General features: G+C 39.4%; 1 protein-coding gene across 1 annotated transcript in view; it reads left to right on the top strand.

The window, feature by feature from the left end:
- Positions 1-14858, top strand: part of rnf166 (ring finger protein 166) — a 36366-nt gene extending 21508 nt beyond the window's left edge. Inside the window, exons 3-6 of the mRNA XM_033035700.1 lie at positions 2552-2664; positions 4738-4852; positions 6881-6988; positions 8473-14858. Of these exons, the coding sequence (XP_032891591.1) occupies positions 2552-2664; positions 4738-4852; positions 6881-6988; positions 8473-8538 (402 nt within the window). The 3' untranslated portion in view covers positions 8539-14858. The remainder of the gene's footprint in view (positions 1-2551; positions 2665-4737; positions 4853-6880; positions 6989-8472) is intronic.
- Positions 14859-16729: the final 1871 nt, after the last annotated feature.

Here is a 16729-nt window from a genome sequence, read left to right as displayed (position 1 = left end):
TGAGCCGTACGGCCTCGCGGGGCCGGTCCCACTTCGATCGCCGGAGCCGTATGGAGTTGTGCGGAGCTGGTCCCGACATCGCGCGGGGCTCCGAAAAACTGACAGTGTTCAAAAATTCCGCGCGGCAACGGCCTACCGGCCCGCAGCCGCATTGAGGCCTTACTCACCGCCTCGACGGGCATACACAGCGTCTTGACGCCGTACGTCACGCGCGGACTTCGCTCGAACTTCACGTCACTCACTCGACCTCCGCGCGGCCCCCGCTTCCGGTTTGGTAGCGCTTGCCACATGCAGTCTGATTGGGGGGGGGGGGGGGGGAGGGAAAGCTGGAAGCTGGAAGAGATGAGGGGCAGGTAAAGCTTGATAGGTAATAAGTTGATACAGGGTTTTTGTTTTCATGCAGACAGCTAGACAAAGGCCAGAGATGAAAAGACAGTAGGTGTGAGACAAAAAAATTGAAGAGTTCCAAAGGGGGGAGGGGGTGGTATAGTTGCCTAAATTTGGAGATTTCAGTGTTCATACCATTAGGTTGTAAATTATATAAGCAAAATATGAGGTGCTGTTCTTCCAGTTTACATGTGGCCTCACTCTGGCAATATAAGGTCCAGGATAGAAAGGTCAGTATGGGAATGGGAAGAGGAGTTAAAATGGTTACCAACAGGGAGATCAGGTAAAGCTTGGCGGGTCGTGTGCCGAATCCACACTTGGTCGTGCCGATGTACAGGAGGCCTAGCGGCTTGTGCCTCCATCACATCATCCTCTGACATTTCCGTAACCTCAATATGATCCAACCACAAGTCACATTACCTTCCGTAGAGACCGCTCCCTCCATAACTCATTGGCAAATCATATTGGGTATACTCTAAACATTGTGAATACTTTCTTTGCATCCAATATCTTACTTAGCAATAATTACGTTTTTCAGCTTTGTCATTATGCAAGCTTGACAAGCTATAATTTATAGGCATGACAAATTTATTTATTATTTCTAAGAAATTAATTCCCTTGTCTAGTCAGCTGTAGTCAAATAGCTGCAATAGGCTCAAGTTTGCTTAGAAAAATGAAATTGACCTTGGAGCAAGCTTATGCATGCTCCACCATCTCAACGTTCAGTGATTTTTCTCTTTATTTTTCAGATACAGAAACTGGTGGGAAAATATTTTTGTCCGTGGGGTAAATATAGTTGTGTAAGAGTTATTCTTTGGCGCCTGGTGTGATCATGTTATCCCCTGTTAGTGAGGAATGAGCCATATCAAGGTCCATGGTGTTCAGATGAGGAAGTTCATGAAAGATGGATTGTGTGACCAAGACTCAATAACAGTAATTACGTGACTTCCCTAAATTAAGCAACAAATTTCCAACAAAAGGACCCAACATGGCTTTTAATTAAAATTGAAACAAGAAAAAAATAAAAAATTCTTGCATGTGCGACTCATGGTCGGCTGTTTCTCAAGGTAAACTAATCCAGAATATTAAGATGCATGGTGCTTTGGTAGTTTGGATTCAGAACTGACATCCATAGAAGACAGAGGATAATGGTGAAAGGGTGTTATTCTGGCTGGAGATCTGTGACCAGTGGGATTTTGTGCTGGTACCCCTGTTGTTTGTGATATATATGTGACTTGTACAAAAATGAAGATGGTTCGGTTACTACGTTTGCAGACAACATCAAAATTGGTCTAGTTGAGGACAATGAAGAAGGCTGTCAACGTATACGGTAGAATATAGTTCTATACAGATATGGGCAGAGAAATGGCAGATGGAGTTTAATACAAGCAGGTGTGAACTGTCACATTCTGGGAGGTTGATTGTATGGGGAAAATATACAGTTAGGGTAAGACCATTAACAGCATTGATAAGCAGAGGGATCTTGTGGTCCAAGTCCTTTGCTCCTTGAAAGTGGCAATAGATGATGATGGAGGGGTAAAGAAGGCATATAGTATGCTTGCCGTTAGCAGTTTGGGCAATGAGTAAAAGATTCAGGAAATCATGCTGCTGCTTTCTAGAACTTTGGTTGGGTTGCATTTGGATGAATGTGTCCAGTTCTGGAGGCTTTGGAGAAGGTACAGAAGAGGTTTGCTAGGATGCTGGGTATTAAGTATAAAGAGAAGTTAGAAACACTTGGATTGTTTTCTTTGAAGCATTGGAGATTGTAAGGGAAACCTGAAGTATATGAAGTTTATGATGGGTATAGATGGGGTAGACAGTCAGAACCTTTTTCCCAGGATAGAAATGTCAGAGGGCATAGCTCTAAGGTGAGAGGGGCAAAGTATAAAGGAAATATGCAGGACTTTTTTTACACGAAGTGTGACAGGTACCTGGAACGCACCGCCAGGGTTGGTGTTGGAAGCAGATACAATGTGGCGTTTAAGAGGCTTTTGGAAGGCACGTGGATTATGCAGGGAATGGAGAAATATGGATCACGTGCAGGCAGAGACTAGTTTAGCTGGGCATCATGTTTGGCACTGACATTGTTGGCTGTTGTACTATTCTATGTTGTTAACTACACAATTTCTGACTGACGTGCATAATCTGTGTATCATTGTACAAGGTGACTCTGGTGAAGATGCGGACTCACGTTTCTTCCTGCTATAAAGTTCAAGAACAGATGGACAACTGTCCAAAGTTTGTACCTGTTGTTCCTACTACACAGCCCATTCCCAGGTAAGATATCTGCACTACTGGTTGTAACATTGCCTCGTCCAAAGAGGTTATTGGAGTTAACCCACTATTAGAGTTATCAACTGCAAAGCATTTCAACTACCAGTTACTACTGATACCTGCAGAGTATGATCACTTTCATGCTAAGAGTACAGCTTAAGTATTTTGGAGAAGGAGTTAACTGAAATGTATAAATTATTCTCATGCATCTTCATTTAATGGGAAATGCTTTTTAAATCTTCTGAAGAAAAAAAAATTACGAAACAGCCATGTCAAGTTTTTATTAAAAAACATTATTAAAATGCTTGTGACTTTCAACACAAACTTTCCATGAGTTTGAATATATTTGCAAAAAAATAACTTTATACTTTATTTACCATGGTATCTTTCTTGCATGGAAATCTAGCTGAGCATTGAAGGGAGAATCTATGGAAAAATAAATGAAAACAAATAAATGAAAGTAAAATTTTGAGTGTTTAAGATGAACCAGGAGTATCGAAATCAACACCGAGACCTTTTCAATGTAAGGCTGAAAGTTGCGACAGAAGTGTAACAAAGATTGAGGAAATTGCATGTCAGCAGGAAGTAGAGAGCGTGCGCATGTTGCGTGTACTGGCAGTTGGAAGAGGTACAGACTTGCAAAGAAACTTTTAAAGAAGGATCAGAATTTTGAATTCTTTGTGTATTGAGATAAAGACCCAGTGGGGCATTGAAGAAGTGGAAACATAAGAACCCACTGCTGCCGGAATCTTGAGCAAAAAGCAAAGTGGAGTAGTCCAATCAGTCTGAAAAAGGGTCTGAACCCAAAAGTCATCTGTCCATTCCCTCCACAGATGCTGCCTGAAATGCTGAGTTCCTCCAGCACTTTGTTATTTGCTCAATGACGAAGTGAAACTCTTTGATAGAATGATGCTAAAGATTCAATATATGTAAGTAAAAATGTAGATGCTCGAATAGTGTGAGCATTGGGATGAATCCAGTTTGGAGTGAGCAGATCGTAGACATTTATGGCATGGAGGGGTCATTCAGCCCAATCTCCTTCGCCGGCTATTGACCTGTACATATGAGATATATCTATCTAGATATCTTTTGAATTACAATAATATTCTGCCATCTTTTCTCGAGCAGTGATTTCCTGACCTTTTACAACAGAGCTCTTTCTCCCTGATCTTCCCTTGATCCTCTGGTTAAGAAAAATACTTTACAATTCACCTGTAACCTTCTGTGTTCTCTCTAGTTAATGACTTGCGTGCTGCAAGATATAAACTATGTTTATTAATATCATTTTGCAATTGGTGAATTCAGAAACAGATAATCCAGCTATTTCACTTGGCAATTGTCTTTAATTTCTCCTCCTTATGTGATCTTAATTTCCTGAATAACATAGAAATTAGGTGCAGGAGTAGGCCATTCGGCCCTTCGAGCCTGCACTGCCTACAAAGTAGAAGGGGATAAAAGGCCTGTAATAACCCAGATACAATCCTTTCCTTGACTTTGCAAATACAGTGGACATGTTAGTAAATGTCATGGAGCCATACAGTGTGGAAACAGGCCCTTTAGCCCAACGTGCCCACACCGACCAACACGCACCCATATCCTTCTAAACCTATCCTATCCATGTACCTGTCCAAATGTTTTTTAAACATTGTGATAAATCTGCCACAACCACCTTCTCTGGCAGCTCGTTCCATTTACCTACCACCCTTAGTGTAAAAAACGTTGGCCCTCGGTTTCCGATTAAATCTTTTCCACCCTCACGTTAAATCAATGTCCACCCATTCTTAATTCCCCTAGTCTAGGTAAAAGACTCCATTTATCCTATCCCTCTCATGATCCTATACATGATCTATAAGAACACCCCTTATCCTACTGCACTCGAATGAATGTCCTAGTCTGCTCAACTTTCCCCTAAACTCAGGCCATCGAGTCTTGGCAACATCCTTCTAAATCTTCTCTGCACTCTTTCCAGCTTAACAACACCTTTCCTATAACAGAGCAGACTGAACAGAATCCCTCACCGATGTCTTGTACAAATGTATGTTCACAATTTACTAAAGCCTACTAATTCTCTTTCAGTAATATTCCAAACCGATCCACATTTGTCTGCCCATACTGTGGGGCACGAAACCTTGACCAACAGGAACTAGTCAAACATTGCATGGAAAATCATCGCAGTGATCCCAACAAAGTGGTGAGCCTCCAGCTTCTTATTTACTAAGATTAACTAAAGGTTGAGATTTTTTGGCATATCTAAATAGAATGTGTAGGTCATGTTACTTTGGTGGAGAAGATACAGTGTCAGTTGGGGGCAGAAAGGAAGTGTATAAAGTGTGTTATGTGTATTTCTTTGTTTAAGGCTGGCTGTAAGTATTTAGCATTTGTTTGAGTGAATTAATCATCTGTAGTTTCCTTTATTTAGCAGATACGGGTAGCATAGGTGGTGAGAGCAGGTATTGAGGGGGGTGGTTCTGGGATGCCAGAACTAACTCTTGAGCAGGGCTCGAAATTAACGGTTGCCAATGGCCATGTTGAGCAACCTAAAATCCGTGTCATTTTGCCCGGCTTGGCAAGCACCCGGGATACTTACCGTTCAATTCTGAGCTGGCCCCTCTCTCTACCCCTCTCTCTCTCTCTCTCTCTCTTTCACACTCCGCCTCCGCCTGCCATCCATGACCGGGCCGCCGAGTCTCCGCTCTCCGGCCGCTCCTCATCCGCCGGCACGGCCAGCCGCCTTGCACATGCGCACTGCCACGGCCTGCACATCCTCCCCCTGCACATGTGCACAACCATGGCCAGCACATCATCGGCCGCCCTGCACATGCGCACTGCCACGGCAACTGGTCGGCGCCGGGCACTTTCTCCCTCCCTTTGCATTGTGGGAGATCTGGCCGCCATTGCTGTCCGGTCGCCGCCTTGCCGTGACTGCTGAAACCCAACGCAGAATCACTCCCTGGAGCTGGAGTAACTCTTGCTTCTTGGTTTCCTGGTCCTCCAAAATATTCCAAATGGAATTTAAACTGAAGATGGTGGAGGGTCCATCACCAAACTCTGAACAATAATAGCCTATTGCACTTTTATCTGTTTATTGTGTATATATATGGTCTGTGGTATATAAACACACTGAACTTTTATCTCCTGTTCTGTATTATGTTTACATATTCTGTTGTGCTCTTGACTTGGACTTAAGCAAAAAAGCAAAAAAGAGCTACCTTAAATTTAGTTGCGTCTGGTTAGGTAACTATGGTAGGGTGACGACTATTCCATGCTTTAATTGTGCGGGGAAACTCCATGGAACAGCCAGCATCTCTGGATAGAAGAAATTTGTTGATGTTTCGGATAGAGACCCTTCTTTAGATTTCCTCTGGATTTAGTGTTTTTAGTTTAATTTAACGATACAGCGTGGAAACAGGCCCTTTGGCCCACCGAGTCCACACCAACCACCAATCACCATACACTCGTTTTATCCCACACATTAGTGACATGAGTCAAGAGTGTTTTATTCTCTCACGTCCCAGTTAGAACAATGAAATCCTTACTTGCAGCAGCACAACAGAATATGTAAACATAGTACTCTGTAGACAATGTTATAAACGAGAAAACAAAACAGTGTATATTTATATATGAATATATAGCTATATAAATATATATATATATATATATATATATATGTGTGTGTGTGTATATATATATATATATATATATATATATATATATATATATATATATATGTGTGTGTATATATATATATATATATATATATATATACATATATATATATATATATATATATATATATATATATATATATATATATATGTATATATGTATATGTATATATATATATATATACATATACATATACATATATATACATATACATATACATATATATATATATATATATATATATATATATATATATATATATATATATATATATATATGTATATATATATATATATATATATATATATATATATATGTGTGTGTGTACAATTTTGAGAGGTGGTGAGAAGGGCAAAGTGCATTTGTGTGGCGTGTTACTGGAAGCAGGGGTTAAGAAAACACTCAGAATTGACCCAGTCCTGCTTATGCTTTAGGAATGCTTCTAGCATTGACACCGCTGAACAAATGCACAACACATTAAGAAATAACAAGTAAAATGAACTGGTCCTCATCATTTTATTTCCTCCTTCATTTTTTTCCCCTGCTTGTGCAGGTATGTCCAATTTGTGTGGCAATGCCGTGGGGAGATCCAAGTTACAAGAGTGCCAATTTTCTCCAACACTTGCTTCACAGGCACAAGTTCTCCTATGATACATTCGTGGTAAGCACAAGTTCATTACATGGGACATGTTTTCAAGCTTTTGTATCATCAGGCAGAAGATATACACCCTTGAAAGCATGTACCACCCGATTCTATCCCTGCTGTTATCAGACTCTTGATTGTGCCTCTCGTATGTTAAGAATGAATTCTCGATCACCCAATCTATGTCGCTGAGCCCTTGCATGATTTTTATGTGCATTTTCTATGTAACATTGTCTTCGGTACTCGTTTCCTTTCTCTTATTTTGCGCTACCTATTGTACGCGCATGGACACAAAGTGCTGGCATAATTCAGTAGATCAAGCAGCATCTCAGGCGAACATGGACGGGTCTATCCCCATCTGCAGATATCATACACTGTTGTACGCATGTTTGGTTTGATTGTCGTCGTGTATGGACGATTTACCTGGATTTAGCGTTCAAAGCAAGTTTTCACTATCTCAGCACACGGGACAAGAATAAACCAATACCAATAATCATAGTGAAAAGTGTAATTAGAAAATGTCAGTAGCTTGGTTTAGAAATGCGTAGTCAAGTATAAAAAATTCTCGATTCTTAGAGGTCAGGGCACCATCAGATTTGATCATTGCTCGCTGTTCAGTTCGATGAATTGGCAATTAGGGTTGGAAAGGTTAGCTGTCATATTCTAGACTAATGATCAGTGACTGGTGGAAAGTGCATGTGTGTATGGATGTCAGGCTTGCAGGGTTGGATTCACCCATGGTTTCCCTCTCTTCTACATCCCTTTCTATAAACATTTGAGTTAAGTGCTTCAGTGCAGCCAGAAAGGTCGGAAGACTGCATGGTTGTTGATTTAAATGAACATTTTATCATTTACTTTTGAATGTGGGATTTGACAAAATGACTTTAAGGTTCTCACTGAATTAAATCATGTTGGTGCTGGAGGAGGTGTTTGCAAAATCATAATAACAGTGGTGGAAACTGAGGCAAAGTCTATGTGAGAAAAGGAGACTGGGCCAAAGACGTGTCTCAGGTGGAAGATTTGGGAATTTGACTACACAGTGGAATACAAAATGGTATTTATTCAGATGCCTGTTTATCTCAATAAATGGTTACCAAGTAATTGCACTAGTCCCGTGGACAGTGCTGAAATAAGGGCCTAAAGTTTTTCACAACCCATCAGCTTCTAGCTGTTTGAGGAGCATGTGTACGATTCGGAAATATGTATTTATTTCTTCAGAAAAGCTTACACCTCTCATGGTCTGGAATCATTGATAAATATTTTCATTTTCCATTCTGTTGCGGGGTTGTATTTTGATTTTACAAGCAGCTTTTCTGCATCTTTTTCTCCTTCCCCATCTCTCATATACACGCCCCCATCTCCCAGCTCGCACGTTTTATGCAAGTTTCACGTCTCTAACTGCAGAATGAATTCTTTTTTTTTGCTGGTGTTGAGGAAGTGCTTGTGTGTGCTTTCTACCACTAGGTGTCAGAATGACCTGCATTTGTCATTTTCCTTTGCAGGATTACAGCATTGATGAAGATGCAGCATTACATGCAGCAATAGCACTTTCACTCACTGAGAAATGAAACCGCTATCTTCACAGAGATCTCAGTGGACATCCTTTGTACAGGTTAACTTCACTCTCCTGGGCAAAGGGCACCTGTTTCCCAGCATTCTGAAAGGTACTGTCATCCTCTGCACAAGTCACCTTCTCTCATCTGAGCAAACGCAACGTCCTCTCCCAGCATTCAGGAAGGTGCTGTCATCCTTTGCACAGGTCACTTCTTCATATGTACAGAGGAAGAGGAAATGTCTGGCCCACTTGCAAGTATTCCATAGGGCGCTCTCATGCTCAATGCAAGTTAGCTTTTCGCACTTGAGCACAGATCATGCTCACTTGCCCAGCATCCTGTAGGGTTATAGTAGCTCAGCCAGTCACAGCCTCTACTCAAATCTTTTTTTAAAAGATCACTCGTGTATGTTAAGATGTATTGGGTACAACTTTACTCACATATTTCTACATAGTTAGGGAAGGGGATCTTTAATTTTAAGTTTATTTTTAATTTGGAGGTCATTGTGGATTTTAAAATATGAAAGGATATTTTAAAAACAGTTACAGGTGGGAATAGAAAAGTTGAGAACTGAATGAAAGAATCTTTCATGTACCATGTGTGTTATTTTCCTGCAAATCAGAGCTCGAATTTTACAGCTAATAGATTGTAAATTTAGTGTAAACAGGGTTGAGGGGTGCATACCCATGACATGAATTTGTCTCTATTTAGCTAACTGCCATGGAAAACATCATCCTTCTTAAACGCTTAGCCTCCTAACTGTTATCTCAATGAAAAATATGGTCGGCAGTATTGGTTGATTACCTCAGATGTTGCAGTATCACTGAATGGTGTTGAACCCAATGATTTGCAAAGTGCCAGATATTTAGATCTTTTATGTATGGAAGCCTGTTTATTCTTAAATATTTATTTAAGTTGTAACTCTGTGTTACCTCTTGCTCTTGAATGAAGATATCAGCAGTTTCCAAGATTTCAATTGTCAATATTTGCCCAATCCTGCTACAAAAGATGGAGTTTATGAATACCAATGAAGCTCTTGGGAACTGCTGTAAAACTCTCATGTTGCAGGAACCTGCAGACGTTAATTCTGGATATATTGGATAACTGAAATGCCTTTTTTTGCCATGTCATTCGTGGGTACTGCAACTATATTTTTGACTGTTTTGGCTTTTGGCGATATCTGGGAATGCCTGTTCATATTCACAGCCCTTATCCCAAGTCCAAGATGAGTTGGTACTGAAAGTCCTTAGACTTGGAAGCTGCATGCATGATTAAATGAACAGTAGCATTTGCATCATATCAATGTCCTCTGGAATGAATAGCACGTATAGGTGGATCTTTCTTTAAAGAGCACCTACAGTATTTTATTGCCAACAATCGCTGAGAGAGACTGTATTTGGGAGCACAGAAGATACTTTCAACATGTCTGGCAACCTCCCAAAACACTAAGGATCTTAATCTGATAGACCAAAATGTGTAGCACAAGGTCTCGCACAAAACCAGCATGGACCTTAGGGCAGTACTGTGCCTTGTCAAAGATCAGGCAATTTTATCCCACAATATGTATCCAATATGTCCAGTTTTTAATGGGTGTAATTCTTATAGTACTTCCAATAAAATGTATCAAAACTTGTAATCTGCCCAATTTTTTTTATCAGGCCAAGCAAATAAAATATTGGCAATTACTGTCCAAGTAATGGAATTAATTGAATGATTGTTTCAGATCAATCCATCAAATAAACCACTTTTAAATAATCACCAATTTTCCACAGGAAATTAAAACAATGTTGATCTACCTAATTTTATGTAGATGAGGCTAAGTGCCTTGAACCACAGGAGGGGAAACGGTCAGAAAATAAACCCAAATTTAAATTGTATTTATTAGCAGATGCTTCAATCCAGTTTTAATTCTATTCGTGAAGGAGATCCGACTGACTTTTATTTTACTTCTTAGAGATGCGATGCACATAGCCCGGTTGCTTAAAGAATGAAAACCGTATTCTGGAGGCCAGACTTTAACTATCTGAATGCTATCAGCAAATGACCAAAGTATACAGTTCTTCAAAAGCTCAAAAGTGAATGGAAAGCTTTGGTTTATGCAAAAAGCGTGCATGGATGTGGATGCACATGTGTGAATGTGTACTGTTTCATCACCAATGTCAGCAGATGTACTGATGTTTTATCTCACCAAATATAAATGTAAAATTAAAGACAGACATAAAAACAATAGAACATAAAATCAGAGGGTGCATAATCGCTGGCAGACTAAACCCAACTTTGGATAGGAACGATCAAAAGCAACCCAGACTTGCCTGAGATAACGTCTGTCAAATATTTAATTCCGAAAAATGGTTCCTCTGAAACCTTCCAAAGCTCGGAGACTCGTCTCAGATGCATATATTTTTTATATCTCTGGTAAGGACAGGTTTCACAGTTCATTCCAAAATGTCAGGGTGTAGATTTCTGAGGCAGAACTTCAGTGGAGGCTCAGAGGGGAAAGCTTTCAGCTGCTGTTAAACCTTAATCTTTAGGGAGTAAAGAATAGCTTTAATTTTGGGTAAAACTGTTGCTATGACATTCTTGTGGATAACCAACTGATTCTTTTCCCGTCATGGTCTGAAGGAACTAGCTAAGGAAATCATTGTGCATATCTGAGAATAATTGGTTCTTGTTGTATGCTCTTGTAATATTGTTCCAAAGGATATGGGTGAACCTCTGACATTGCATCTTTATCCCATGAGATAATGTATTTTATTCTCATCTTGTTATCATTATTACCATTTGAGTTATTTCTACAACATTCTATATGCTTTATTTTCCAAACATGGACACATCCATGTTAATAGCTCATAATTCCTCCAGATTTTCCTTCCTCTTTGGCGATGTGATGGAAATGAATGGAGAAAGCTTCATTGTCACAGTTGATATCATATTTCCAACATTGTGAATGTGATATGGACAGGCACTGAAGAATATTGCCAGGATCCCTCTATCGTTATTCTTCGCAACAGGAATTAAATGTTACAAAAAATTTGACACAAAGGCTATATCTACTCTAACTCACATTGTTATCCCTATTAGTGCAGCAATGGTGTATGGTCTTGTTCAATTAATGAATGCGGTATTCGCTGTTGATTTTGTGATAATTCATATGTTTGAATACTACGTTAAGATTCCATTACCAGAGAAAATTCAGAATTATTGGGTTTATTTTCAGTAATCCTGTACCCTTGCACCATTGTATCACAAGGACATAATTTGTTACTTTCATTTTCTTAACAGAGCTTGCATTGAAATGGGTATTAAATATAAATTGATAATGCATTCCTTTTAATATATATATATATATCAGTACCAACTTGTATTTGGACGATGCCTTAATGTAGCAAAGTACCCCATGGTATTTCATGCTACTACTGTGCTGCTATTTAACAATGTTTTTGGTTGTTCTCGGTTAATGTAAAAGGAACAATGACAAATTCTAGTTCTGGTCTTATCTGCAAATTAAAAATTTAATTCCAAAGTTCAAGGAAGAGGAAGCTATTAAATAATTATTGTAGATGTTTAAAATGGCTTAAGAAGATTGAATATACCGCACAAACTCATCCGATGAATATCCTGGTGGTTAGCAATTGCTTTAGCCAAGCCAATTCCATATGCTGCTGTGAGAGGACATAAGGGGATTGCTAATTCATGAACAGCGTTTCGTATATGTAGAAACATTCCAGCTGTAGCAGAGATGAATGGCCATGCAGTCCTTTATTGAGCTTTGATCTGATTCTGAAAGTCACGCATACTTAATTTTTTTTTACTGCTTTGGGGATTACTATATCTTAATCAGAGTCACTGCTGATATGTCCTAAACCCATCCTGCATGAAAGTCAACACTTTGGATGATCTTTGAATGACTGCCTAACATGTGAGTTCTATATGGAAGCCAGTAATTATTTTCAAACTCTATAATCCACTGTCATTCCTTGATACTACATTTTACTGACTCCTGACTAATCTGGAAAAGATTTTGTAGCTCAATTTCCATCTCAATTTCTCCCCAGTTCATAACCTGTCTTTGCAGTTGTAACAACCTTGTTGCTTTTGCAGGCTGTGCACGTGCAGCAGGTATGTTGATAAATGTTCTTATGCTTATGCAGGGTCATACAATTCCACGAAAAATCCTCTTTCAGGACCAAATCTTGAAAATATGTACACTTTTTTGACCACTATAAATGCAAGAGATTTTTTTTCTATGATGTTAATGAGAATAGGAGATAAATCTTAAACCTACATGACTCCCACTAACAACTGGGAGGTGACATCACTTTATTTCTATTTTAATTCCAGTTCAAAATGCCAATGGTGTGTTTGTATTCAAGGAATCAGTTTATCATGGCTAGATTTTTTTCATTGTGCAGATGGTGTTTTAAAGATTAGAGACATATGAGGGTAAAAGTAAGTAAGTTTATTTCCACTTGTGGAAGTAGTTTAAATCCATTCCCATGCTTAGTTTCTGCCAAACTAATACTGTGATGCATGAAATTTGAGGTCTTGGATTTGCAAAGTTTCGGCTAGTAAATCGTAACTGTATAACTAACTGATTAGAGAAATAAAATGTGGTAAGGAGACCTCACAGAATGAAATTCGAGCTCTGAAAACATTGTTTTCTTTTCTACCTTGTTCTTGCCTTTTACATTCTATTAATGTGTAATGTCATCTCGAGCCCATTCCTTGCTGGGTGGTGAATCTTTTGTTATCTCCTTATCGTTTTGAAATAATGTGACTCTTGTATGTTCAAGGGGGAACACGAATAACCAGTTAGATTCACGCGAGTCAGATAAATCATTTTAGCAGGTTTCTTCCACATTAAGAAGCGGCTGAACCAAAAAAAAAATGAAGCAAGTGCTGAGTGAATATATTTTTAAAGCTACAGACAGGGTAGTTAGTGATTGGGAAGAACGGTTAAACCTACATTTAAAAACCATTGGGAGAAACTTGCTATAATTTTAAATGCCTACACTCTTGTTGCGGTGATAAATGAGTGAAAGGAAGCAAAACCTTGAGGCATTTGTAATTAATAACAGGTCAGCTGAGATCCATCACATGCAGCACATCAGTGAATAAGAAGTAATCAGAGATATCGGCAGTCTCAGCTGTGGATAGACTTAGTTTCAAGGCATGGAATGAAAATTTCAGTTACAATAAATCTTGAAGGTTTTTATGTTGTTTAGTACAGAAGGTTTTCAGACGAATTTCTGTAGTGCTTCACAGTAAGGGAGAATTTGACAATCTAGGTGATTATCAACATTTGTACTTGGATGGCAGGAACCAAGAATCCATACAGCTGGCCAGGTATTTAATATTCAGACTCTCGAGAATTGTTGGATTTTGGTTTGAAGTGGAATAACAGAAGGGAAAATGTAACTAACAGTTACAAAAAAAACCCCATTCATTCTGCTCCATAGTTTAATCCCCAACCAACTGAGCACAAGTGAAAATTTCCAGCTCATCATTTCAAAAAAAGGTGTTACGGTTATATTAGAGTGTGAAAACGATTTAATTAATGTGGAGATCAGTGTTTGAAACTGTTGAGATCACCGGTAGAACTTGCTGGTGGCTTGCAGTTTGTATTTGCAAATATACAGGTGTACAAGATAAGTTATATTTCTTCTATATCTTAATTTATTAAAGTTTAAAATTTATATTTAATTTCTTTTGGGCATTACCTTTTTGGCTTGCAGCTCACTAGCAAAAATAAATGTGGGTATTCGTTACCAATAACGCTTTGCTAGCTGCTCATCATCATCTTCAACACTGTAGATTGTATCTGAATAGGAATTGTAATGTTAAAAAGATTCTTCCCATTGTTTTGACCTTTCAATTAGACATGCAATTTTGAATTTTAAATTGGCTTCAATTATACTTTAAGTTTTACAAATGTTTTGTCTTCTAATGTAAGCCAAGTTCCAATACACAAGCATGTAAAAATAGTTAAAGTTATCCATTGGGGACTGGCCAATGATGATAAACGAGCTGTGGATTTCACTGAGGCAAGGCCACTGAGCTAATGTTGGTGTGATTTCCTCACTTACTCCGGTTCAGTAGTAATCCTCTGACTGCAGAGCTGTGAGATGTAGAGTCCACATTCTTCCATCAAGCAGCAAAAAATGATTATAGAAATCTTATGCTAAACTGTAAAGCAAACCTTGTCTAATTTTCTAATATTTTTAATGTACTACAGTGCACATTTTCAAACTAGTTTTTTAGGAATTGTTTGTTGCTGTGTGAAGTTAGTGTGTACATTTGGACAATTTGTAAATAAAATTTTGATTGTTCAGCAACTCATCTGTTTCATTTTTATTACTTAATCCCAAGATATTTTAACTACAACTGTCCTAATTAAGCAAAGATTTTACTGCTTGGAAACTTGGATATTCTGACTTAATTGTCATTAGTGATAGGAGCAGAATTAGGCCATTCGTTCAGGGTGGGAGATTGCAACCTTCACGTGGTCCGCTCTGTTTCGACGAATGCAATCAACCCGGCGTGCACAATCAAGTAAGATCAAATAGAACAAGTTGTCCTACAACTTTAGGCTGTGCACGCCATACGCAAGAAGAAGAAGAAGGCCATTCGTTCCATCAAGTCCACTCTGCCATTCAATCATGGCTCATCTGTCTCTCCCTCCGAACCCCATTCTCCTGCCTTGTCCCTTTGCCTTGTCACTTATCATTTGGCATTTCTGCTTCCTGTAAAGGCTCAAATTAAACCAAGATATTTGAATATGTGACTGCCATGATCCACTAGCAACCACATGCATTTGTAAAGCATCTATTAATAAAATGAAAGATTATGGGGCTGCACGACTTAGGCGATTTTTCAGGCGACTGTCGGACACACACACACACACACACACACCTTCGTTCACCAGCCCGTTATGGGGGCGGGAAGGGTCACGTAAGTCCTTTAAAAGAAGGAGTGGAAACTACTTTTAAAAAGCCAGATACACGGCTGTGAAGCTCGGCGGACATTAACATTACCGGTCGGTTATCCTTGGTTTACTGTGTACGTTTTTTTCCCCAATGAGCCAATGAAATTAACCGGTCAGCACTGGCTAGAACCTACGACAAACCTTCGACCATCTGGCAACCTACTACCACTGCACCTACGGCACGAGAATTCTCGCTACTCTCCATGGCGGCTTCATTCTGGTCGCTGCTAATTTTTCAACGTGTTGACAAATTTGCGGCCACCTTAAATGAGGCCGCGACTAGTTCCCAGAATGCAGGAACTCCTCACGACCATGAGGGCGACTACCCGGCAACCACCCGCGGACATGTGACTGCATAGTCTCCTGCAGTTGCCTAAGTGGGACAGGCCCATTACAAGGCTTTTCAAACATTTTTTGAAAAATAATGCTGAGTCACAAAGTGCACTGTCTTTAAGGAGGAAAGCAAAGTCTGTGGGAAGTAAATCCAGAAGTAAGGATATGAACTGAGAACTAAGTCTATTACTGTGGGGTTGACAGCTAAAGGCATCACCACCCCAGGGAGAGCATGTCCTGTTAAGAAATCCCAAGTGGTCAGATTTCCAAACATTTGGATGGTTGGAGGAGAATACAGGGTTGTGGAGGATTGATGCTGCGAGTGAATTTTAAAACTAAGTTGGGAGTTTTAAATTTCAGGCTTTGCTCAGCAGGAAGTGGAAGGAAGATAAATGAATCTAAATTGAGATTGTAAATGAAAACAATGGAAATTCCGACTAAATTAGGCAGCATCTATGGAGAAAGAAATGCAATTAATGCTTTATGTCAGTAACTTTCCATCAGAACAGACTGCAGGGTTGTGGATAATCAAGTCGGTGGGAACCACGGCTTGTTACTTGTTATCATGGTGCATGGAGGCCATGAGCTGGCTCATTCCCTTCCCCCATTCAGATCTACAGAACCTTCATTCTCACATGCCCAGCAATTCCTCTGTGGTTCTTTTGCAATTTACAATTCAAAGGGGTGATTTACATTCCAATTAACCCACCAGCAGCACGTGAGATGATAAAAGTATGAATAAGGGATTCAAAAACAGAAGAGCAGGGTTGGACAATATTACAGAGGCAAATTTATTTAGTCAGAGGGTGGTGAATCTGAAATTAATTGCCACAGAAGGTTATGGAGGCCAAGTCAATGGATATTTTTCAGGCAGAGATAGATTCTTGA

Source organism: Amblyraja radiata, chromosome 17, assembly GCF_010909765.2.
Source record: "Amblyraja radiata isolate CabotCenter1 chromosome 17, sAmbRad1.1.pri, whole genome shotgun sequence".
Classification (NCBI taxonomy): Eukaryota; Metazoa; Chordata; class Chondrichthyes; order Rajiformes; family Rajidae; genus Amblyraja; species Amblyraja radiata.
The sequence above is the reverse complement of the archived record's forward strand: the minus strand, read 5'-3'. Positions and strand labels throughout refer to the sequence as shown.